The sequence below is a fragment of the Bison bison genome, unplaced genomic scaffold (assembly GCF_000754665.1).
Source record: "Bison bison bison isolate TAMUID 2011002044 unplaced genomic scaffold, Bison_UMD1.0 scf7180017864274, whole genome shotgun sequence".
Taxonomy (NCBI): domain Eukaryota; kingdom Metazoa; phylum Chordata; class Mammalia; order Artiodactyla; family Bovidae; genus Bison; species Bison bison.
In genome coordinates, this window is record NW_011494846.1 from 2,812,133 (window position 1) to 2,838,738 (window position 26,606).

General features: G+C 42.5%; 1 protein-coding gene across 1 annotated transcript; it reads left to right on the forward strand.

Annotated features, from left to right (window-relative positions):
• Nucleotides 1–202: 202 nt before the first annotated feature.
• Nucleotides 203–20,224, forward strand: MYLIP (myosin regulatory light chain interacting protein). The gene is made up of 6 exons (XM_010848796.1): nt 203–1,025; nt 12,529–12,714; nt 13,999–14,196; nt 14,667–14,831; nt 15,761–16,181; nt 18,642–20,224. Exons 1-6 carry the CDS (start codon nt 943–945, stop codon nt 18,729–18,731), a joined length of 1,143 nt encoding a protein of 380 aa, XP_010847098.1. The 5' UTR covers nt 203–942; the 3' UTR covers nt 18,732–20,224.
• The last annotated feature ends 6,382 nt before the right edge of the window (nt 20,225–26,606 follow it).

A 26,606-nucleotide genomic window follows, 5' to 3' on the forward strand; every position in this document is an offset into this window, starting at 1 on the left:
ACCCGGTCCCCCAGCCCGGCACTTTGCCGGAAGAAAGCGGCCCGGCACACCTGCTGCAGGTGGTGTGTGCACGAGGCTGCCTGTCGTCCCCGCGGGGCCCGGCGGCGCCACCTGCGTCCCGGGATGAGGTGGCCGGAGGCGGTCGCAGGTCCCTCAGGTTGCTGGGCAGACAAGCCGGGCCCCTTGCCTCTCACTGCTTCTCAAGCGGACGGTTCACCGCCCTGCCTCTCCCGATTCGCTGGGGACGGTGGGTTTGGGTCATAAACTCCTTGGTTGTCTGTCAGCACGCGCGTTTCCTCGGGAGTGAAAAACCGTTCCAAACAGCGCCTAGTGGTGTGGCAGACGGCAGGATTTGCTCTCAAGTGAAACGCTGTGCCTTCAACCCCCCTCGACCTGAGATGTTTGGAAAGCCTTCTGTAAAGCTTAGTAGACACTTGTGGCGTGTTTCCTCAGTGTGTTTATTTTTTTGGAACCCAGATGGTTAAAATTGTCCAGATAATAAGCTGCCAAATCAGCTGTGCAGATTGTGCTGGTGGAGGGAATTCCAGTGATTGGAATAAGAAGGAAAATACCCCGTGGATTCCCCTCCTCAGGCTTTCTGGAAGGCTGCATTTTCAGAACAACTTTTGTGTCTGCTTCTATACCACGACTAGCGGTTTAGCATCACTGGAGCCTTAGAACTTTGTTCTTATAGCCTACAACGGGAATTGTAAGACCGTTGTTGAACTTTGTGTTTTTTTAAAAAAACATATGCAAGAATCTTCGATGGAGTCTTGGTTTGCTTTGACCACATGGACCGCTTGCTTATCTATGCTGCATTCATTTTTGTTTTAGGTGTGCAGGAGATTGGGAATTATAGAAGTTGATTATTTTGGACTGCAGTTTACGGGTAGCAAAGGTGAAAGTTTATGGCTAAATCTGAGAAACCGGATCTCCCAGCAGATGGATGGGCTTGCCCCTTACCGGCTTAAACTGAGAGTCAAGTTCTTCGTGGAGCCTCACCTCATCTTACAGGAGCAGACTAGGTAAAATGATGCTAAAATAAACCAGTGTCAAATAGACCTTTGATTCCCTTTAGGGAGAACCACTGCACCTTCCTGGAGATGCTCAAGGCACGTTTGTTTTGATACAGAGGTGGTTCATAACTTACAAGTTTTCCATAGCACAGTTATTTTGTTGAGGTGAAAAGAGAGCAGCATAGTTGGCCAAGGGTACATTTTCCAGCTCTTGCGGTATTTTTCTTGTCATTGTAAACAGTGGGAGAGCAGGGATGAATTCTTACAAACATTTGAGATCAGCACCACAGCTCAAAAAACTTTTAAAAAGAAAGAAGACCCAACTGACTTCCTGATAACAGCATCTACTGCCCGATAGTAACCTCTGCCTCAGCAGTGTTACTATAGGTCATTGCAGACTGTTCTAACAGAAAGCAGGAAACAGTTCCTCTTGGGTTACTTAAACTTGGTCAACTTCTTCAGCCTAGTGTCAGATTACAGTCTGTAGCAAAGAGCTCTTTCCGAATTTTTTGAGTTGTTCAGTTTCTTACAAATGCAGTTAAGAAAACTCGTCTAACGCCATTAGTAACATGCTACCCCACAAATACATTACACGTGATTGTTGAGTTTAGACTGCTAAATTTCTCTCTCTACTTCTAGAAAGCTACCAGTAGTGCGAGACAATCAGAGTGTGCGGTTTCCTTTTTCAAACAGAAAATGGATTCTCCCCTGGACTAGATGTAATACTTTTCTCAAGGATGAACTAAGCTAGGAAACTGGTGTTTAATATTTATTGCTGAAATGCAAGAGACCTAAATCTTATATAGTGGTGTATTTACTTAAAAAAAAGGAAAAAAGGAAAATGACTACTTTTAAACACAGCAAACTTTGGATCTTTGGATCTTAGTTTTAGTGTTTTCCTACTTTGGCTTAGAAATTTGCCACGACCATAAAAAATGTGAGTGTGACAGTTTTGAGTAATGATGAGTGAGCCATATTCTTCAGCATTTTTTAGCATGTCATTTTATTTTTTTGGTCATTTACCAGAGGATGGCTAGACACATATTTTGAAATACTGTTTATTTGAGTTTGTAATCTCTGCTTTGCCTTGTTATGGAGCTTTAAAGGGTGAGGGAAATGTTCAATTTTGTATCTGAGAGAAGCTAGTATATTGAATTCTTAGTGCTTCTAAAAATGTCTTGCAAAATATTCAAGTAATTCCATGTTTAAGAATGTCTTAGCTGTCTATGACATCAGGATAGGTTGCGTTATTGCTTTTTTAACTTAAAGCTGATTTGTGAATGCTTCTACTTTGCAGTTCAGTTTGATAACTTGCAATTGAGTAAGAAAAAAATTGTGTATATATAAAACACAACCTCTTGGAATTTTCATTGTTTAGTTTTATCCTGATTTTGCAGTTATTTCAGGGTCTCCATTTACAAATCTATTTTGATGACAAATTTATTTTTTTAATCTGCAGAAGCTTGGAGGACTAAATACATCATTAAATGGTAGCAGTCATAAGAGTATAACATGTGCATTTGTATTATAAATGCTTACAGATTTTACAGTTTGCTACCAGACATTCTTTACCTGTGCTTTCTTATAATACAGTTAATAACTATTATCAAATCCATTTTATTCATACAAGAAATACATTTTATGAGTTAGAATTGGAATCAAATTTCCTACTTTATTGACTCAGTGACTTTGACTCTTGAGATTCAAGCCTAACAGCACTCAAAGAATGCACATACCTGGTTAGACTCGGTAATTTTAATTGATTTTCATTCCATTTGAAATCATACCAAAAAATTCAGGTGATCTAAACTTTTGATTTTTAAAATATTGGTGTTTTACTTTTCTGTGGGGTTGTCTGAAGTAACAGAATTTTAAGAAAATGCTACCTAAAGTGTATATAGCATTCAGCTTTAATAAATAGATAAAGTGATTTATAATTAGCTTTATATCTTTTCATTAGGAACATAAGTTGTGCTGGGCCCAGTTTTGCTACAATTAGCATTGTGTTTATATGCCAGATACTACAGAACAGGAACACTTATTTCCCTTAATGTTAACATGATAAAGCTGGTGATTAATGTTTTTGATGTTCAATCATTTGTTATAAAATATTGATATAAAATGCCATGGAAGTAAAATAGATCTATTTACATAGTGAGTAAGCTCAGCTCTGCCAGTCCAGTTATGAGAGGTGATATTTTAGCATCTCCCAGTCAAGTCATGAGGGTACACTTAGTATACTGAAAGTGTCTGGACAGTTTATTAAATGGTGCTGAAATATCCTGGCCAAGCTGTCCTCCGTGGACAATTAAAGCAGCCTGCTTACAGTAGAGCTGGCCTAACTGGGGGCACTTCATACATTAGTTTGCATCAAATTAGGGAGGCTGCTAGAGAATGACAGGCGGGAAGGCCTGTCTAATAGCAGAGTCCTAGGGGCCACACGGAAGCCCTGCGTTCTAGGTTCAGCTCAGCCACCAACCACCAGTGTAAACAGCCTTCTAAGACTTGAGCCTTGCTGAAAACCCTGAAAAGAGTTTCTTTAAGATCCCTTCTAGCCGATTTTTTTTTTCTTGGCTTCTGTTTCTCTTCATATCACTTTTCTAATGCTTTTTTTCTAGATAACATTTCTCTGAAGATAGAAAAAACATTTCCAGTGTCTGCTTAGATAGGGAGATAGAGTTAGTCTGGTTTCTGATGTGGCCTAATTTTAGATTTGATTCTTTACCCAGACTATTTTGTTTGCTCTTGAATGAGGAATTCTGGAAAGTAACCGGAGAGGTTTGTTTAGACTCAGCTGGAACATTTCAGAGAGGAAGACAGCAGGTATTTTCAGCAGATGTTTGCCATGCTGTGGATTAAAACAAAACGTGAGACTAATATATTCTGAAAGTGGATCTGAAATCCCAGTGATCTTTGAAATTCTTACGTTTCAGAGGCTCTTGGTTATTCACAGCAATTCAGACCAGATTTTGTCAACATTTTCAAAACCAGAGGTTAGAGAATTATATGCTACATCTTCAGGGATCGTAGGTATTTATACCATCTACTGCCAATAAAAGCTTTCTGTTTCTCCTGATTTTGCCACATTTTAGCAGAGCTCTGTGTTCTTTGCTAGAGGGCACCCTTATTAGTTAGGATTCATCAACACCTGAATCCTTTATCCCAGAGAACAATCCTAATACAAGCACTCTGTGAGTACTGAAGTACATGTTCCTGGAAATGCTGTAATCCTGAATGTCGCATCCCATTAGGGTCTTAAAGTTGTGAGCAGTGATGAGTGTGATTGCAGGCCCCAGCTCATTCATCACTCCTTGGAAAAGCCTTCTCTAGGCCCGCTTCGGAGAAGGCAATGGCACCCCACTCCAGTACTCTTGCCTGGAAAATCCCATGGACAGAGGAGCCTGGTAGGACACAGTCCATGGGGTCGCACAGAGTCGGACACAACTGAGCGACTTCACTTTCACTTTTCACTTTCATGCATTGGAGAAGGAAATGGCAACCCACTCCAGTGTTCTTGCCTGGAGAATCCCAGGGACGGGAAGCCTGGTGGGCTGCTGTCTATGGGGTCGCAGAGAGTCGGACACGACTGAAGTGACTTAGCAGCAGCAGGCCCACTTAGGAGACTGAACTCTCCGAATGTATCATGCCGCTTTCCTTTACAGCATTTAACGAATGTGTAGCACTCATTTACTTTTGTGACCGTTTGCTTATCATCAGCTACTCTAATTATCTAAATTCCATTAAGAAGGAGCTGATCAACCATGTATCCCCAGAGTCTAACAAGTACCTGGTGTGTAAATATTTGCTGAATCAATGAATTAAGAACTTGGAAGTCAGTAAAAATGGGGTTAACTGATACTGATAATACAGATTTTCTTGTAGATGTTGACATGTTTTGCCAGTTTGCTTCTATAACCCGAAACGTTTGAGATAATCTAAAAGAAATCTCACCATTAAAAAAACGTTTTCTAGAGGTTCTTCTTGGTTAATAGTTTGCTCGGTGCTTGGCATTCTTCTGTTTGCTGGCTGCCTTCCTTCGCCCCCTCTACTCCATTCAGAGCCATTTGTTCATTGTGGCTATTTGTTCTTATCAAGGATGAACTACCGCCCACCTGGGCCTTTTATGACGTTCAGATAGTTTTCAAGCTGCAGGCCGGCTTTATCTAATTTCAGCCAATTTGTAGGTCCTTGGTACTTATTAAATTCAGTTTTTCCCCGTCTCCCAACAAAAATCATTTAGACATATGAAAGTTCAGGAACGATGGCATCACTGAAACCCACAAAGCAAATACCAGATGTAAACTATAGGCAGAGATGAGGTGATAATCTCAAATCAGTCCACAGCTGAATCAGGTTGACCCTAGCCCATGCCTGTAATCATGTTGAGAATCTTATAAAACATTGTCACGAGGGTAAATGTTGATTACAGAACTTACCTTTGTGTGATTCAGGATGGGTAAATTCCATAGGATGCACTGCAGGAATATTATGTTTTTTATATCAACTACATGTCTAAGAGTGGAACAACACATTCTTTTTTTTTTTTTGATATGCCCAAATATAACATAGGCCCCAGGAAAGTAAAAAAGGTTAAAAACAGACATGTATATTATTTCAAAGAAAGTATTAATTACATTTCTGAATTCTAATTTATTAAGTCTTTCTGCTCAGAATATGGGATGTTTGTGTGGTTTTATGTTTATTTTAGCCACAGGATGCCCACCCGGGCACCTTCAGTCTTTTTTGAACTTCGATACTTATATATACATATAAAATATCAGAGAACATTGAGAAATTGATTTGTAGCCCAAATGAACTTTTCATTTTGAATGTCATTATAAATAAACTCTGACTATTTAGAGGGCATTGAGAGTGAGACCAGGGTGACCAGTGTGGGATTAGGTTCCAGGTATATTTATTCTGCGTTGTGTCCCTGATTCCAGGCCTCTAATCTAGATTGCTGAGAAAGAGATTGTAGTTGACACTCTTAAACTCTGCGATTGCCTGGATTGTTATTTGCCCAGGGACAGCTATCTCCAGTGAGTGAGTAATCATACCTTTTAGAAGTGAGATTTTATGCTTCCAGGTATTTTTCTGGAGTGAGTTGTAATCAATTTGAAGTTACGAATTTCTCACACCTGTACCCTCCTTACCATTTAACTGCTTTGGAGCCTGAGGAGGAAACAAATTTATCAGGGATTCCCATTTTACATTTTGGGCTTTGAGAAAGATTTCCTTAAGCCTGAATAGAGACCTGACTTGGTAATTACTGGCTGTGACAGGTTTCTCAGTTGCAAACTTTCCATGAAATGTGTTAGATTTGATGGTTCATTTTAGTTATGGCTCCTCATTTGAATTCTGAACCTTGACCCTAAGGGGTTTTTACTAGTATTATGTTCTCAATCTCTTACTATAAAGATTTTCAAATGTACAGATAAGTTGAAGATTTTTAGATTGAACACCAAAAACACCTAGATTCTGCTATTAACAGTTTAACATTCTTGTTTGATTGCATATTTATCCACTTATTGGCCCCTCTACCCATCTATCAGTGTATCTTTTTTTATGCCTTTCAAAGTAAGTTGTAAGTACATATCCCCCTAAATACTTCACTATGCATATCATTAACTAGAACTCAGTCTTTGCCTACAGTTCTTTTTTTCTTTTGATATAAAATTTACATATGATGAAATGCATAAATTGTAATATTTCACTTAGTTTTGGCAAATAGATGTACCTGTTTAAAACCCTTATTAAGATTTAGACTATTACCATCACTCCAGAAAGTTCCCTCATGACCTTCTGCAGTCATTCTCTACTCTCCTTCCCTACCTCCACCCACCCCACTCCACAACCAGGTTGTATGTTTTTCCAACATAAATTAGTTACAACCTGTTCTACCTCTTGTCGGTGGAATCACACAGGTATTCTTTTGTGTCTGGCTCCTTTTGTTCATCATAAAGTTTTTGAGACCCATCGTCTTGTTGTATACATTAGTGACTTGTTGCTGTTTATTGCTGAATAGTATTCCATTGTATTATGTACTGCTGTTTGTTTATCCATGCTCCATTGATGAATATCTGTTTTCCAGCTGTCATGAAGAAAGCTGCTATAAACATTCAAGCACAAGTCTTTTTTTGTAGACATGTGTTTTCATTTCTCTTGAGTAAATAAGATTGAAATAGCTGGGTCATAGAGGAGGTAATTGTTTAACTTATAAGTAACTGCCCGACCTTTTCCAGAAACGCTTGTACCATTCTGTGCTCCTGTCAGCAGTGTACAGGGGGCCAGTTCCTCCACATTCCTGCCAGCCTTCTGCTGGGTTTGCAGTGCTAGCACATTGTGGTTTTAATTTCTACATCTCTATTGATTAATAACGCTTTCTCATCGGCTTATTGGCCTTTCAAACATCTTTTGTGAAATACCTGTTCGGGTCATTTGCCCATTTTTACTTTAGTTGTTGCCTTTATTTTGAGCTGCACACATTCTTTGTATATACCAGTTTTTTGTCAGATATTTGTTTTATAAGTGTACTTTTTTCCTGTGATTTGCCTGGTCTTTTTTTTTTTTAATGCATTTTGACTGGAAGAAGTTTTTAATTTTGGTTAAGTTTCACTTATGCACTTTTTTCTTTTATGATTTTTGCTGACTGCATCCTGAAAAACCTTTGCCTGTCTCCAAGTCATGAAGATACTCTCCTGTGTTTTGTTCTAAAACTATTACCGTTTTGGCTTTTATATTTAGGCCTGGATCCATCTTGAACTGATTTTTGTTGCTCTGGAGTTTAAGATACAAAACAAACGTATAGCAGTTCTGTTGTGGTTTGATAATTTTTAAATATAACCTGGCAGTTAGAGCTTGTGGTTTAATGACTCATTGAACTGAGGCACGCGTTTAGGTGACCTCAGTGGGTGTCTCACTCTGCGAGGGACTAACCAGCTGTTAAAATGGAGAGCCAGGTTCAGTCAGTCTCTTGGGGAGAAATTCACTTCAGTTATTGGGACCGGAGAGTTTTAAAAAATAACTATTTAGTAATTTGCATGCAATGCAGGAGACCTGAGTTCGGTCTCTGGGTCTGGAATATCCACTGGAGAAGGGAATGGCAACCCACTCCAGTATTCTTGCCTGGAGAATTCTATGGACAGAGGAGCCTGGTGGGCTACAGTCCATATCTGCAGAGAGTCGGATATGACTGAGCAACTAACACTTTCACTTTGAGCCATTTGAGAGATGTTTTAGTTGGTTACTTCATTTGGAGTTTAATAGTGAGTGTGGATATAGTTGTCTTATATTTGTGTCGTGAAAAGCTTTTCAAAATTACATAACCGGCAAGATAACTGGAGGGCAGTAATAGAGAGTAACTGTCCGTGATGAGCAGATCCACAACTCCCGATTGGTTTGCAGAAAATTCTGCTTTGATTATTAGATGATTTCTTTATGAGACAAGGCAGGGTTTAGAGGAGAGCATTCTGATTATAGTTCTTAAGAGATAAAAGACCTAATTTTATGGCTTAAACTTGTGGAAAGGAATTCATTTTAAAAATAGAGGAAATTCCAAGTACATATTTCTAAACAAAACGTATTAAGGATGTGTGGCTCTTTTTTTAAATTAAAATATATATCCTCATATTTATTCCTATTTTCTTTTTTTTTTTAATCTTCTCTAATGCTGCAGTAAGTGTGAATTCATGAATACAGAGATATGAGTTAGCTAGTAACTTTTCACTTTGGGCTTCCAAGCCCCATCCTATGCTGAAAGTATCCAATTTCTTAGTAACTGAGTAAAACTGGAAAAATCAAGAATTTCAAGGTGCAGCCAAAGGAATGTTTAGAAAATGAGCTTGTCTGTTAAGATATATTCATAGACATTTGCTTAAGACATGAGTTTTTTCAAAGGCTTTCTTTCTGTTTATGCTTCTAGCATGTAGCCTAAATTGAATTAGATATGCCAATCACTTTTGATCTTTAGTTAAAAAAAAAAAAGCAGTTCACTGCAGGTCTGACTTCTTTGAACACATCTACTTATTTTGATACTATTGGTAACGGTTAACCCAGCCTACAAAAAGGGAGAGGGTGAAATCCATGAGCCAGTCAGTTACAGGCCAGATAGTTCAAGGGAAAATAGAAGAAAATACTTGACTCAGAACCACCCCTAACTATTGAGCCATCCCTGGATTCCTTGCTGGCAATGGTTCTGCACGCCCTGTCATCCTCCGTCTGGGAAGAGCACATTAAAGAAAGTCTGCTGACAGCCTGCCGCCGCTGTGACCTTTGCTATCGCTGCTTCACGTGCTCTTCTGGAGAGCATAAACTTGTCACCTAAGTGCCAGTTTGCAGCCAGTTATTTTGATAGGATACTTTCCTTCACACCAAAAGGCTGTAAGTTCCATCAAAAGAGGAACTATCACACATGTTCACCCTGGAACCCCAGAACTCCAGCATAGGGCTTGGCACAGAGACAATGCATGACAGACTTGTTGACTTGAAAAGGTTGCTTGATAGCCATGAAATGGCAAAATGCAGGAAGCGCCCTACCAGAAAGTTTCTGTAAAGAGGGGGATTTTTGTACTTAAGAGGGTAGCAGTCGCAGTACAGCCTAGAATGTGGAGTATATAGAAAAGGCTATTGGCCTGCACCCCCTTTTTAAAAATTCCAACTCACATGCCGAGAAAGGATCAGCGTTACTCTCAGGCCGCTGGCCACCTGTTAATATTTTGTTATTGCTTCTCTGCCTTTGATTTTGGCAGCTGTCTGTCTAGGAGTTGGCATGGATAGTTTAGAAAAAGAAATTGGATTGATTTTGAACCTCTTTTGCCAGCTATACTAGTCTCTAACTTAATACCTAGGAAATCAGTTAAAAGACACTTTCACATACTGCTAAGTCACTTCAGTCGTGTCCAACTCTGTGCAACCCCATAGATGGCAGCCCACCAGGCTCCCCCATCCCTGGGATTCTCCAGGCAAGAACACTGGACTGGGTTGCCATTTCCTTCTCCAATGCATGAAAGTGAAAAGTGAAAGTGAAGTCGCTCAGTCGTGTCCGACTCCTCTCGAACCCATGGACTGTGTCCTACCAGGCTCCTCTGTCCATGGGATTTTCCAGGCAAGAGTACTGGAGTGGGGTGCCATTGCCTTCTCCATAAGCAGTGATTAAATCAAGAAGACTTAGTTTGGGTGATACCCTTGACAATCTTTCAGCACATGCTTTCTTGTTTAATGTAAGCATATACTGAGATTTTTGTTTGCTGCTAGCATGTCCTCTGATGACTGCAGAGACAGGGGTACATAAACCAAGATGAAGTTTACCGAATGGTTGTCTAAAAAGCCTTCTGGGGACTGAAGCAGTGTCGCAACACCAAGGTTTTATGGGGCTGCTAGATCTCAGTCTTTGGATATTTTAGAACAAGTTATTTTTGTAGTCATTTCTTTCCCCCAGTAGGGACCCCCTTCTCAGTTTAGCAGTATGTCAGAAATACTTTAAAGACAAGCAGATGTTTGGTTTAATAAAAACCATGCTTATCGTCTCTCAGTGCTATTATTATGCATTCTTACTGTGATTTCTTCATCACAGTAAGGGGCTTTGAATGAAAAAAAAAAAAAAACACTGCAGTGTTTGGCAGAGTCTGATAATTTTAAACATTTCTTTATCGTTGTAGAAGGCACAAAATGTTGAATTTAAGCATTTTTTTTAAAGGAGGATTAATGGCTCTTGTCAGCCCAAAGTTTTGAGACACTTAGCAGTGCCCCTTCTTGTTTTTTCTAGCCTCAGGTTCTCCTACCTCCTTTTCTTGCATTGTTCTCATTATCCCTTCTACCTGGATGTCAGACACAAGACTAACATAAATAAAAGTGACTTGAGGACTCGAATAAGGGTATCCAGCTGAAGGGGGAAGCTGAGTTTAGGAGCCCTGTTCAGAGCTTTACAATGATGATCACAATTCATTTGTTAATTGAGGGAGTAGTGTGGCATTTCAGCATGTTTGAGAGGATGTATTGAATCATCAGGGAAAGTTATACTTCTGCATTTGCCAGAGGCAAATTTCATAACCCTGGCCAATCTGTCTGTGACAGTTTAAGCACTCTGTTCAGAGTCTTAGGCAATACAAATTATCAGGTAACAACATCTGAAGTTTTCAAGGATTCTAAATTTCACTTACTTTTTGGTAAATGTGGAATGCAGTGTTGTGTACAATTAGGACAGGGTCAGATGGAATGAAACTAGGATGGGCAGGCAGTGTGTAGTTTTATGTACATTTACAGAACTCTCTGATGTTAGACACACTTAGAGAGTCAGTTCACATGCAGCTAAATGGTCTGTGTGTGAATTAGACAAAAGGGTATCCGATGAGGGGATAGGAAGAGTGGCCTTCAGGACAGAGGGAACAGCAAGACCAGAGACGTGGGAGTGTGAATGTGCTTGGTTTTTCCAGAAAAAAAAACTTGTCTCTTTCCTGGGGCATAGTGGCTGGAGGGAATGACAGGAGTGCACGTGTGTTTGCTCAGTCGCTTCAATTCTGTCTGACTCTCTGCGACCCTACGGACTGTAGCCTGCCAGGCTCCTCTGTCCGTGGACTCCCCAGGCAAGAATACGGGAGTGGATTGCCATGCCCTCCTCCATGGGATCTTCCCGACCCAGGAATCGAACCCACGTCTTTGATGTCTCCTGCGTTGGCAAGTGTGTTCTTTATCACTAGTGCCACCTGATATGGCTGGAAATCTGGGGCAAGACGTTGAGAAGTCTGGGTTCATGCTGACAGTGTGCTTCCTTGGCAAACAATGGGGATGTCTTGAAGGATTCTGAGCAGAGGAATGGCAAGTCTGTATCAGAAGCAAGCAGCTTGGAAGGTGGATTCACGCAGAGTCTAGAAGAGAGATCAGCTTAGGGGACATTGTGAATTCTCTTGACGGCTGAGAGCTACAGCAAGACAGGAAGTGAAAGCGGGGAAAACGGAACTGGATTTAAAAGAACTTTCAGGGACAGAAATTAGACAGAAAGAAAATGAAGAATCAAAATTGAGTGTGCCGTAAAAATAGCAAATCAGTCGCTGGTTTCCACTGGGAGAAAAGTGGGTTTGGGGAGGAAGATAGTTTGGCTCCGAACAAGGTGAAATTGGGATACTGAAGAACTTCTAGCGGAGAAATCTCTAAGCTCTTGCACATTTGAGTATGATCCTTAGCAGAGAAGTTAGGGTGAAAACGAGAGATTTGAGTGTCATTTGAATCAGATATCAATTACACATCAAGATAAAGTTTTTCTGATTAAGATCATTTCTTTTGAAATGTATAATGCAGAAACGTGTATATAATTATTATGTGTGTATGTAATCCTTAGACTTATTTTTTCTTACTCCTCATGATTTTAATAAAAGGTCTGTAAGTGTAAGCATTTCCCAGGTAGCTTTCTACCCTGCTCTGTTTTCCTTACTTAAAAGGGATTATGGAATTGCCATGCAGTGGGTCTGATAACCATGTTAGTCCCCCGGCATAACCTCATTCTCCCATTGCTTTGCAGACATATCTTTTTCTTGCATATCAAGGAAGCCCTCCTGGCAGGCCACCTCCAGTGTTCCCCAGAGCAGGCAGTGGAACTCAGTGCCCTCCTGGCCCAGACCAAGTTTGGGGACTACAACCAGAACACAGCCAAGTACAGCTATGAGGAGCTGTGTGCCAAGGAGCTCTCTAGTGCCACCTTGAACAGGTGAGGCCTCACTTCAGGCTCCTGTGTGTTGTCATGGATCTAGCAGATTTATAAGAATCTCCAGGAGAAACATCAAACTATGATAGATACAGGTAATTTGTGAGGTTGAGACTAAACCATTGCCCACTCTAACCAACTGTTTTCAAAAGATTCTTATCCTTTTCTTTGAAAAACTTATAAACACAAGATATAATCCACACAAATAAATGCCCTTATACAAAATGCTGTATAATGGAAATTATAAAGTCTCTGGCCTTTTAAGAATGTAAGTCTCTTAGAAAGTCTATCAGATATGTTGACCTTTCCTTCATTCCAGAAAGGATTAAATCAAGAGACCTAACATAGGTGTTTTAATTATCTATTCATGGCTAATGAGTTGACCTCCAAAACTTAGTGGCTTCAAACAGGAAACGTCGTCTCACAGTTCTCTGGGTCAGGAGTACCGGCCATGGCCTGCCTGGGTTCTCTGGCTTCGGATCTCTCAGGAGGCTGCAGTCAAGCTGCCCGTGGGGTTCAGCCTCATCTGAGGGCTCAGCTGAGGGAAGGATCCGCTTCCAGCTGGGCTCAGGTGGCTTGTTGTTGCCTGGCCTGTGCCCTCACCACATAGGCCTCTTTCCAGAGGCTGTTTGATAACATGGTGACTAGCTTCCCCCAGGACAGGCAATCTGGCCAGAGCAAGAGCGAACACCCAAGATGGAGTCTTTATAAATTAATCTCAATATTGAGTGACAGCCCATCCCTTCTGCCATAATCTGTTCATTAGAAGCAGGTCATTAATCCAGCCTATACTCAAGGAAGTTATACAGGGGCATGGATACCAGGGGGTGGGGTTCTTTAAGGACTATATTGGAGGCTGTTCCACCTCAATAGATAAAATAAATCTTGCATATTTCAGTTGCAAATGACCTAATCAATCCCATATAATGCTATATTATAATGAAACGTAGAAAGTAAACCTAGACAAACGCATGAGACATTCCTAGGTATAAATTTCTTACATATATTTTTAGAGATTTTCTGTTGTTTTTTTAATTCATTCTCATCTGGCATCCCCAGTAGTTTTTTTCTACTAAATATTTAATAGTTGAGATCTTGAACAGTGTCTTAAAAGTATTTTACAATAAGTTTGCTAAATAGATGAAACATCAATAATATATAGCTTTAAGTTTTTATGATTCATAAATGACAGTGTCAGTCTAATTCACTAGTGGAAATAAGAGATTTCTCTCTGAAAACTGCATCAGTTAACCTCTTTGTACACTCTGGCCTTTTGGTGTCTTACAGCATTGTGGCAAAGCATAAGGAGTTGGAGGGGACCAGCCAGGCTTCGGCCGAATACCAAGTGTTGCAGATTGTGTCGGCAATGGAAAACTACGGCATTGAATGGCATTCTGTGAGGGACAGCGAGGGGCAGAAGCTCCTCATCGGGGTTGGACCTGAAGGAATCTCCATTTGTAAAGATGACTTCAGCCCAATTAATAGGTATCCCAAGTCTTAAATTTGTTTAGACCTAAGTGTGTATATACTCTTGTAGCTCTGATCATGAAAATAGGAAGTGGAGAGGGCTTTACTAGACAGTCATCCTTTAGGGATAACATGTTTCATTTGGGGTAGGTACATTAATTTTATTCAGGCCTTGATAAGCATTCCATTTTTTTAAATGCAGGCTTAAGTGTACTCATGTGGCAGAGTTAATATTTCTCAAATGTCACTCACGGCTATAAAAATCTCATTTCACCTACACACAGTTCCCCAAAACTCACTCCAGTGCTCCTCTTCACGTACCCCAAGCGCTTTTCAACGGACCTTTATAACTTGCGAGCAGAGTGCTTATCTGATGGTCTTATTTGAGCATCTGGTTTTGCAGCTGGGCCACGGCACATGGGAACCTGACTAGGTGCCTGCGCAGTGGTGGAGCTCCCCTGAGCCCACGCTTTTCCTCCCCCTTTCAGGATTGCTTACCCCGTGGTGCAGATGGCCACCCAGTCAGGGAAGAACGTGTACCTGACCGTCACCAAGGAGTCTGGGAACAGCATCGTGCTCTTGTTCAAGATGATCAGCACCAGGGCAGCCAGTGGGCTCTACCGGGCCATCACAGAGACACACGCGTTTTACAGGCATGTACCCCCCTGTGCTCCATGACCCCCGTGTCTGCCTCAGGGTTGAGGTTTCCAGGTGACAGCAAGCCTCCTACAGTTCCTGGGATCATTGTGTCAGTGAACCATGTACAGAGTTTAAGAAATTGGCTATTTGTGAGCCCTTCATTTCTGCCCTAGCAGGGGTCCTTCTCAACGTTGTCCTGCTTTTCCTTCAGCACGTGTGCATGTGGCGTGGAGGGTGTGAGTGTGATTTGCACGGACTCGCTCCACTGCTCATCTCTTAGCCCATTTCCTCACCACCCCCACCACCCCCACCCCCCGACCGGGGTAACTGAGTGAGGGCTTGTTCAGCCACTGTTTTTGCCCTTACCCTGCAGGATGACCCAAGTTGTTTTTCCTCCCTGGGAGAGTAGCTGCCCTGAGTCCTCAGTGTGTAATGAGGATCCCTGGATAACCATATTGATTCCCTCATTTCTGAGGGTGCTTTAGCATTGTGATTTGACTCAAATATTTGGAAAATCAAAAGCTACAAAATGTAATTGGCGGGCAACCGAACTATTTTTTGTTAAAATAGACACATTGTGAAGCAGAATGGAACATTTGTAGAAATTTTTAGCATAAATCCAAGGTTACAAAGAAAAACGTCCCTTTTCTCGCCATAAGCTGCTTTCCACTGTAGCTACTGTCCCTGGAGGTAGAGGTGCCCTCTGTTTTCACCGCTGCCCGGCCAGAGATCCTTACTCAGGAGACATTTGAGAAGCATAGAGGTGGCATCATTGAGATGCTTAACACATATGAGACTGGAAGGATTTATTTTCAAGCATGCAGACAAGAATGTTAAATATCTGCCAACATGAGCCTCCCTGTTCACTGCAGCATTTAAGGTCCGGCTCATGGGGCCACCCAGGCCTGTCAGCACTGAGGTGGGTGTGCGTCTCTGTCCGTAGGTGTGACACGGTGACCAGTGCCGTCATGATGCAGTACAGCCGAGACCTGAAGGGCCACTTGGCTTCTCTCTTTCTGAATGAAAACATCAACCTGGGCAAGAAGTATGTCTTCGATATTAAAAGAACCTCCAAGGAGGCGTATGACCATGCCAGGCGGGCTCTATATAACGCGGGTGTGGTGGACCTCCTCCCCAGAAGCGACCCCAGCCCCCCGAACTCTCCCCTGAAGTCCTCAGAGAGCAGCACCAGCTGCAGCAGCTGTGAGGGCCTCGGCTGCCAGCAGACCCGTGCCCTCCAGGAGAAGCTGCGTAAACTCAAGGAGGCCATGCTGTGCGTGCTCTGCTGCGAGGGCGAGATCAACTCGGCCTTCTGCCCCTGTGGCCACACTGTGTGCTGCGAGGGCTGCGCCGCCCAGCTCCAGGTGAGGGTCTACCTGGTTACAGGTGAGGGGGCTGCCTGGTTCCAGGTGAGGGTCCACATGGCTCCGGGTGAGGGGCTGCTGCTTAGCTGGCTGCCACAGCCCAGGTGCTGACTTGTGGAGGCACTGATGGAGAATGTCCATGTCCACCTGGGGAAGGTCTTTGTACTTGGTGACTAGGAAGGTGTGGCCCTTAGGAAACAGTATAGATCAGCACACTCTTCTCGACAATGTAATTACTGAAGCACAGGCTTCTTTCCAGTCCTGGAAATGAGGATCAGATTTACATGGTAAGACATCTAGTTGGTTGGCTGAGCTGGGTACTGGGATCCAGGCCTGCTGGGCTGGATCTCCCAACAAGATCTCCCAAAAGAAGGCTGAACTCCTCCTTTTCTGTTTCATGTTTTCTCTGCTTCCTGACACTTAGGAGGATGGTGTCTTTTACTTCTTATTTGTGAAGAATTCTTAGAGTTTTGGGTGATAGTTAACTCACAGTAGGTTGTTGCCTGATTATTTATGATTCATTTCCTTTTATTACCAACTGTGCCTGTCAGGTCCCCTTGGATTGGCTCTCAGTTAGCAAGTCAAACTACTTTTAAAGTTTGTACTCAAAATAAAAGTACCGCTTACATAGTAGGTTTTCCTTTCTTGCACCTTGCATTTCCTTTTACAATAATTTTTTCAGTTTGTTTTCATCCCCGAGAACTGTTAGCTACATGTTGCTGTGGTTTTATGTAAAATTAGTCCTAAATAACTTCTGGTCCTTAAGAAGCTGCTTTTAGGGCTACACATGAGCCAAGAGGATGCCTGCATTCTTCCTTAGACTGTACAACACACTCTTTCCCCAGGAGTGGTCATGAATTTGCCTTTTGCTGTCCACATAGTCTGACCCTCACACCCAAGGCTCCCCCTGTGATTGAGCAGGGGATCTGCTTGCTGAAAGGCTAGCCCCGGGGTGGGGGCAGGGGTGGCGGGATGTGACTGTCCTGTGACTGGAGCAACCGTGCTCCCTGGCCACGTGGCATCTGCCCAGTGATGTGGCCCAAGCCAACTAGCCAAGGACACAGTCTCTGGAATGGTGTCTGGGTCTCCTGCATCCCTGCCCGAGGCTTCATAGTCACCCCACATGGGGACTACAGCCTCATCTCACAGCAAAAGACTGTGAGTAATCACTTTACTCACTGTGCCATGTTTAGGGTCTGACTGAAAACCTGATTAATTTCCTTCAGTTTATACTTTTTCATAATCTTTAGTTTTATTTACTTTTAAAACTTTTTATTTTGTGTTGGGGTATAGCTAATTAATAATGTGATCGTTTGAGGTGAACAGTGTAGGGACTCAGCTATACCTAGACATGTATCCTTTTCCCCCAAACTCGCCTCCCATGCAGGCTGCTGCACAACATTGAACTGAGTTCCCTGTGCTATACAGGAGGTCCTTGTTGGTTATCCATTTAAAATATAACAGTGTGTACATGTCCGTCTGAAATTCCCTGACTATCCCTGCTCCCCATTTTGCCCCCTGGCAGTCATAAGTTCATTGTCTAAGTCTGTCTCTCTCTGTTTTATAAGTAAGTTCATTTGTATCATTTCTTTTAAGATTTTACCTGTAAAAGATGTCAGGCTTCCCTTGTGGCTCAGATGGTAAAGAATCCATCTGCAGTGCAGGAGACCCAGGTTCGATCCCTGAGCCAGGAAGATCCCCTGGAGAAGGGAATGGCAACCCACTCCAGTATTCTTGCCTAGAGAATTCCATGGACAGAAGAGCCCTGGTGAGCTACAGTCTATGGGTTGCAAAGAGTCGGACATGACTGAGCAACCACACTTTCACTTTCATAGGTGGTGTCATACAATATTTCTCCTTCTCTGCTTGACTTACTTTATGTAACAGTCTCTAGGCCCATGCATGTTGCTGCTGCTGCTCCTGCTGCTGCTAAGTCGCTTCAGTCATGTCCGACTCTGTGCGACCCCATAGACGGAAGCCCACCAGGCTCCCCCATCCCTGGGATTCTCCAGGCAAGAACACTGGAGTGGGTTGCCATTTCCTTCTCCAATGCATGAAAGTGAAAAGTGAAAGGGAAATCGCTCAGTCATGTCTGACTCTTAGCGACCCCGTGGACTGCAGCCCACCAGGCTCCTCTGTCCATGGGATTTTCCGGGCAAGAGTACTGGAGTCGGGTGCCATTGCCTTCTCCAGCATGTTGCTGCATATGGCATTATTTCATTCTTTTTAATGGCTGGGTAATATTCCATGTATATGTGTATTATCATCTTTATTTTTAATCCTTTGTCAAGTGCAAACTTACAAACTGGTCAGAAAGCAAAGATCTCTCCCAGGGAAGAGCTAGAAATAATTGTAACCACAGCGTATTTAGAAAATGCACTGTAACAGGTACCACAGGTAAACACTGAAGACACAGATCCGTGAAGGTGTCCTAACCTGTAGTGCCGGCTTCTTTTCCAGTCGTGTCCCGTCTGCAGATCACGGGTGGACCACATCCAGCACGTCTACCTGCCAACGCACACCAGTCTTCTCAACCTGACTGTGATCTGATCTGCTGTGCACTTACAGGACATGCCGTGTCTCCATGAACTGCACTAGTATAAGCTAAAAAAAGATAGATTGTGGAGAGAAAAAATACTCCAAACCCATCTGCCATGCAACGTATAGGGAAAAAAAAACCAACAAGGAAGAATAGAAAGAATATAACTACTCCTCACCGCCAAAATGTACCATGTGTAGAATCAGCACCTGCTGGGTGGCGACCAGGAGGAGCTCTGGGACCCAGACACATTCCTTGGACTTCCTTCTTTTTATGATCAAGTAAGGAATCAGGAAAAATCTTTGACATCTGTTAAGTGGCAGCCTAACCCTAAAGTGGGTACCTTTTAGAAAATGATGTTTTAAATCTCCTTAACGTATCCCAAGGTAAGTTTCCTACCTGCAGCCAATTTTGTAAGAATTTGTTTTAAGGATTTACTTGGTTCTTTTTGTACGGGTCACGGAGCTCCGGACATTTTTAATAGGGAAATTTTTCTTAAAGAGATAGTCATCGTTTTAATGTCATTTCTGTTTTTTCTAACTTGTTCAAAATGATTGGGAGGCAAGCAGATTTAAAAATTGATTCGGGGACTTTTTTTTTTAAAGTGGGCAACAAAGTTGTCAGATTTAAACCAGTCTGGCCAGTGGAAAAGAGATCACTCCACATGGATGGTTTCCTATCCCTTCCTCCTCCCTTCTTCTTACCACGTCCCCGAGCCTTTCAGTGATAAAATGCTACCAGTTTAGTTAGATGATTTCTATGTAGTAGTTGGCACTCCTTGGGCCTCTTGAGTTGGGGGAACGTTTTATTTTAAGATTGAAAAGGGAGCGCATGTTCCTTGGAAGGGAGAGCATTGCTCGCCGAGACGAAGCTTCGTGGCATACAAAGGGGGCGGTTCGTGAGTTCTCCCATGCACCCTGCTCCAGCTTCACCCAGTGGGGCTGCTTTTGCTCGATCCATCCAGCCTTTTACAGCCTTGTCATAGATGTCCTAGATATTGGATGCTTTTCTTCTTTTTTGGTAGTAAATGCTTAAGTATTAACTTTTTGTTGTCCCTCTATGTTATAGAGGGGTTTCGGGTTTGTTTGTTTGTTTGTTTCTGTATTCTTAATCATGTTTTTCCACTCCCACTTGGGAATTTTGGACGCTGGTCAGCTTGTGGGTTTTCTAGGATGTTGGGAAACCTAGATGACCTTACTGGGTGCAATACTAGCTACGTTAAAGCTAGAAACCTACACTGTCACTTTACTGAGATTTCTGAGTATACTTTCCATATTGCCTTAATGTAGCAGTAATGTGTTTATGCATTTGTTTCTTTGCACAGACATTTTGTCAAATATTAAAACTCTACTTTTTTATGGCACATATTAGCATATAAGCCTTTATTCCAAGAGGTATTTATTTTTTCACTTGTAAGAAAATAATGTTTCCACATAAAGAACTCTGTTATATCCTAGAGGACTTCTGTCTTTTATATTCAGGATAATAAAGACTTTAAAGCAAACATGGGTGTTTGTATTGTCATAGTGATTGTCACTTAAGCCGGTTTTTAATCATTTAAAAAGAACATGGATAACATCCTGGTTGGTATCTACTGTGGTCCTTCATGGAAAGTTTGAAAATGTTCAGGGTATTGGCTCTAACTGAGGAGACTGTTTACCAGTTACTCGTTCATCTGTGTTTTCTGGTTTATAGGATTGGAATGTAGGTGACAGCGGGGTCATATGCACAGGCAGAAGAGAAGTTGGGAAAAGGACTATGAAGTATTGGAGAAGGAAGGGAGTGGCAAAGTTGAAAGTTAAAAATGTAAACCCGGGTGGTACCACTAGTACGTGGCCTAGTCAGGACAGGTGAGTGTCGTCCTGGGTCCCAGCACAGACAGCCCCAGGCTGCAGACACGACGGCTTCCGTAGGACGGCTTGCCTGCTTCTGCCAGTACCTCGCTGCCCTGCGTGTGCCAGTGTGTGCTCACGAAGTACGTTGTGGAGCAGAGAACAGCACACGTAATAGAAAGAACTCAGAACTCTCTGTGGCAGTTGAGTACTTTCAGCTGCTGCAGAAGTTCAGTACAAGTGCAGTGACTTTAAGTAAATAATTTTCTAAAAGTCAAGAAAAGCAAGATTTGTTTTCCACAAGTCAGCCCACCATCAATTTCTAGGAATTAACTCATTTGTCCAATCAGTACATTTATGGAGCACCTGCTAGGTTATTTTGCAGCACTGGAAATTTAAGAATGACCATGACATGAATGATATAGGACTTAACCTGTAATTTACACTGTTTTCTCTATATATAGAAATTAAATAATATTCAGAATCATAGAATATTAACACTGGAGGGAATCCTAAGAGTGATGGTCTCAAAATGCTGGCCAGAATAATGGATGGATGGATGACAGGCCAACAAATGAATGAGATACTGTTCATTCTTCTAGACCATGGACTCCTAAAGTTTAATGGCTAACATAAAAACTACTATATTACAAGGTGACTTAATAGAGCTATAAGAAAAGTGCCATGGAGGCACAGAAGTTGATGGTTAATTCTCCTTAGGAGCCAAAAACCCTGTAAGCTGAGCCTCAACATTATAGTGGAAGTTTACTAGGTGGTAAAGAAAGTATATGGTGCACACAGGGTTAGAGTGCAGTTTGGGGGTCTGGACCATCCGCTGTTGTCAGTGACGTGGTAAGAAATGAAGCTCAGAAGGGCATGTGGTTAGAGTTACAGTAGTGGACGACCTTGAATTCTAGGCTTCACTTGGACTTGGTTCTCCACTGCGTTCAGAACCAAGAATTTTTGGGGATGAGAGGGTGGCAGTCAGATCTGGTTCTTGCACAGGGAACTCCTGCCTCAGAGGAAAGGATGCACAACAGCAGGAAGAGAACAGAAAACTCAGTTTTGATCACCTGTTGACATTACTTTGCTGACAAAGGTCCCTATAGTCAAAGCTAAGGTTTTTTCAGTAGTCATGTATGGATGTGAGAGTTGGACCGTATAGAAGACTGAGCATTGAAGAATTGATGCTTTTGAACTGTGGTGGTAGAGAAGACTCTTGAGAGTCCCTTGGACTGCAAGATCAACTGGTCAATCCTAAAGGAAATCAGTCCTGAATATTCATTGGAAGGACTCATGCTGAAGCTGAAACTCCAATACTTTGGCCACCTGATGCGAAGAGCCGACTCATTAGATTAAAGGCAGGAGGAGAAGGGGATGACAGAGGACGAGATGGTTGGATGGCGTCACCAACTTGATGGACATGAGTTTAAACAAGCTCCAGGAGATGGTGAAAGACAGGGAAGCCTGGCATGGTGCAGTCCATGGGGTCACAAAGAGTTGGACATGACTAGCGGCTGAACAACAGTTGACATGAGAATGAGACAGATCAAGAGACTTCAGAACTATGATCAGTATTTAGTGGGACAGACAAGTCATACACCAATTCTAATTTGTGTAAAAACCTGGGTTGGAACTTCCAGAGGATGGAAATGGTAAAGAGAAGCATTTGATGGCCATTGCATTTAATTGATATTTGAAGATGTGACAATTTTAGAAGTCATGCATAGGAGAGCCTTAAAAGGAGGAAAGAATAAAGCTGAAGAGGACCCTGAAATGACCCAGATCTAAGGTGGACGGTGAGACTAGGAAGGAGTCTGAGAAAGACAAAGGGATGAGGAAAAATCAAGAGATTGAAAGCCACACCTGGAGACAACTTCAAACAGTCAAGACTGCTACATCCAAACAGGCCAGCAGAGTCAAGGAGCTGGGGGACCGAGAAAGGTCCATACAGATGTGGCAATGTTAGGTGATCCCAGGATCCAAGAAAGAATTGGTGCATTGTGAGACTGAGGGGATACTCCAAGGTTGCCAAATTGTGGTGAGCTGAGTACAAATGTGAGATAGAGACATGGCAGCAATACAGCGGGGCCGACATGCATTGGTGGAGAGGTGGAGTCAGTCAAGGTGGTGCCATAGGACATAAACAGAACTTTATAAGGGAGAGTGATTCAGCGATGCCACATGAGAGGATGGTTGTTCCATAGGTTTCTTTTTTTTTTTTTTTTTAAACTTTGCAATATTGTATTAGTTTTGCCAAATATCGAAATGAATCCACCACAGGTATACCTGTGTTCCCCATCCTGAACCCTCCTCCCGCCTCCCTCCCCATACCCTCCCTCTGGGTCGTCCCAGTGCACCAGCCCCAAGCATCCAGTATCGTGCATCGAACCTGGACTGGCGACTCGTTTCATACATGATATTATACATGTTTCAATGCCATTCTCCCAAATCTCCCCACCCTCTCCCTCTCCTACAGAGTCCATAAGACTGATCTATACATCAGTGTCTCTTTTGCTGTCTCGTACACAGGGTTATTCTTACCATCTTTCTAAATTCCATATATATGCGTTAGTATACTGTATTGGTGTTTTTCTTTCTGGCTTACTTCACTACCCTTTCACTGCTATTTGACACTCCCAGTAACGTAAAAGCAGCATACCATTCACGCTTCACTGGGTTGTGTGCTTTAAAAAAAGTTTCAGCATGCTATTTCCTTTAGTGTTATAACGCATATAGAAAGCACTTTTTACAAAATCTAGGAAGGGTCTGGAATTCTGTGTGAGCTAAGAACAAAGTTACTGGCTCTTTCCAACTTTTAAATTTTTTTATTGTTAAAACACCTTCTTAGAAATTTTTAAATATTTATGTCGAGAACAGTTTTCCCAAAATAATGAACTGTGCAGTTCTTGACATTAAAAAAAGAAAAAGATGTTACCATAGGAGGAGGCAGGCTCAAGAGAAGCATTTGGGTTTTGCATTTTAAATGGGAGGGAGTGGAAGGCATAGAGGAGGGGGCCCTGGATAGGGTGAGTCAGAAGGTGCAACAGAGAGGAATCAACTTTGGAACTCTGGAGAAGCTGTGGCTGTTCTGCCAAAAGTCATGGTTTATGAGGCATTGGAAAAAAAGCATTCTTTCATCTTTTTATTAAGGGCTACAAAGAAGCTAGACCGCACCTGACCCCATTCCGGTAGGTCTGCACAGATCCTGTTGCAGATGTGGAGCTCAGATGCAAGGCGGGTACATTCTGGGGTTGTCCCCTTAACCCTGCCATTGGACACTAAGGATCAGAAGCCCCACAGGTTCCTACTGCTGGGCAAGGCATGAACTATATTTCAAGAAAAATGTGAGAAGGAAATGCCCCATAGACCGGAAGTTGGAGCAATTTCCAAACTCGAGCATGGGGAAAGTGTGTATATAAGTTGCTGCAAGTATGCCTAAAGCAGGATGGTGCAGAAGATACTCGGGTGTTGAGAGAGCCCAGAATAAACCAGGAAGTCAACATTTTAAAGGTAGTTTTATCAAGCAATGGGAAACAAAGCCTAGATGGAGTCTGAGCACAGTCAGAATTTAAGTCCAAATGCAGCCATTGTTGCCTTTCTCATTGCTTGATCGTATTTAGTGCCTTCTCACAGAAATCCTACAGCATTGCAAATTACTTTTATTCATATTTGCAGAATCTCCTTGAAATGAGTTTTAAAACAAGATGTTAAAGACGGAGCCCTATGCCTTTTAAAAGCAAAGCTATGTCAAGACCACACCCATTACACAGAGTTAACACACCTGCCAGAGGTTTATGGAAAAAAAATTCACTTCAAGCACAAGCTAAACATCTGTTGCTCATAAACTTGTACTAATGCTAAGGGGAAGGAAAATCTCAAAGGCAGAAGCAAGCGAGCCATTCTTCTAGTTGAGAGAAATATTCCTGTACGTGTGTGTGAAACAAAAAGTTGATAATCGTTCTAAGACCAAAAATACTGCACGCAGAAGTATGTATGTATACGTATGCACATATGTGCATATGCGTGTAATTTTTCATGGGTGAAATGAGTCACTGTGGATTGGGTGCACTTGGGGAGGCTTTTTGAAGTAGGTAAGTTGTTCTCTGTCTTGTAGTCAGTACAGAATTTGTACTGGCGGGAAGGAAAGCAAAGCGTGAGGATCTGGAAGTGCCTGCAGGTGAGGGACAGAGGATGTGAGAGACGAAATAGGAAGAACGTAGAACCAGTTCATACAGAGACTTTGGGAACAAAGATCTTAAGTTTGATTTGGTGAGTGTGTCAAAGATACTGTAAGATTCTTCCTTATCTGTGGTTCACTCGGTTTCTATTCATTAATTTGGACATTGATTTATTAACTCGACAAATATGTATTAAGCACTTGGTAGACATCAGGCTCTCTGTTAGGGCCAGAGCTGTGGTTCTCATCCAGGCTGACCTTCTCCCCCAGGTGTTGAGAAGTCTAGAGATGGTTTTTGTCACCACACTGAGGATGACGTGCTACTGGCATTTAGTGGGTGGAGACCAGGGATGATGCTACACATCCTGCAGTGCGCAGGACAGCCCCCACTCCAAGGCGTTTTCTGGCCTGAAATGTCAGTATCGCTGCTGTTGGGAAACACTGGGCTGGAGAGTTCAGATATCCCAGGGCAAGTCCTCGCCCTTTCAGGATCACAGGGAGAGCCGACACTGTAAAATATTCATGATAATCCTGCTGTCCTAAGCGCCACAGTGAAGTGGGTGCTGGGTGCTATGGAAGAGCAGAATCAGATGTCACTGACTGTGCTTGGGGTTGAAACGATTTCTGGAAAGAGTCACATTGGAGATCAGTCTTAAAAGATAAGTTGAAACTTACCAGGAAGTTTGGAAGGTAGGAAGCGGGGGTGGAAGGAGAGTGTTCAAACACGCGGCACATTTGGGACCAGTGGCTGGTGTGGCGTAACTGGAATACAAGGTGTGTAGTTGGAGGTGATGGTGAGGGACGGGGCTGGGCAGTGAGGTTGGGACTGCATGCAGGAGGGTGCTCCAGGCCCTACGCCTCTCTCCCCCGCGTCCACCAAGGCCACGTAAGGTAACCTAGAAGGTGCTGGGTTCCATGGTTCTCTCCACGGCACTCTTGTCTGTAGATTTTATTTCCTCATCTGGGCTCCGGTAAGCATGTGTCCTCTGAGTTTTGAGTAAAAGTAATAGAGAAGTAAAACCCTTGCTAATAATTTGCCCTAAAGATGGAATCTGTCAGATAATCATTCAGAATTTAAAAGCTCATCTCAATATTCCTTCAGATGAAGAAAATGGTAGGATAAAAATATAGCAGAGCTTATTAGTAACATCTTACCCATTTTTTCCCTAAATGGTTAGAACATACTGCCTTAACCCGCTCTTTACATCAACGTTCCTGTTACTAAAGCTGTCTATATTTCAGTTCTAAATCCTGGGAGGATTTCCTCCATGAATTTAACATGACTGAGGAAACTTGCTCCAGGGTAGAACCTTGCTGCAAATTATCTAACTGAGACTAGGCTGCTTAATAAAGAGACTAAAAACGAATCACAGCCTTTTTTGTAGCTTCAAATGTGGAATTGCCTTTCTCCTTCACCCTCAATTTCATGATTATTCATAATAGAAAGAGACCAGCTTTATACGATGATTGCATGGAACAAATGTCCTTTGTGTTCAAAACCAGATGCTGCCGCTGATACGGGCCAGGAGGGAGCATGTGGGAGAGAGTTGAGGGTACTACCTAGTTCTAGTTAGGGGAGTCAGCATTTCTAAGATGCTTATAGGGGGGCGTGTATGACACCTCTAGGGTCAGGCAGTGTCTTCTGAATGACCCTCAGGCTATCTGTTCAAGCCCAAATCTCTACTAAGGTATAACCATGACTTTCCTGGGTTTAGATATCTGCCAAGAGTCAGTTCAGTCGCTCAGTCGTGTCTGACTCTTTGTGACCCCGTGAATCGCAGCACATCAGGAGTAAGTGTATACAAATAATCCATTATGCTGGAAAAGGAAACTTAAAGCAGCGTTACAGATGTTTCTCAGTGCCCTCGCCCCGC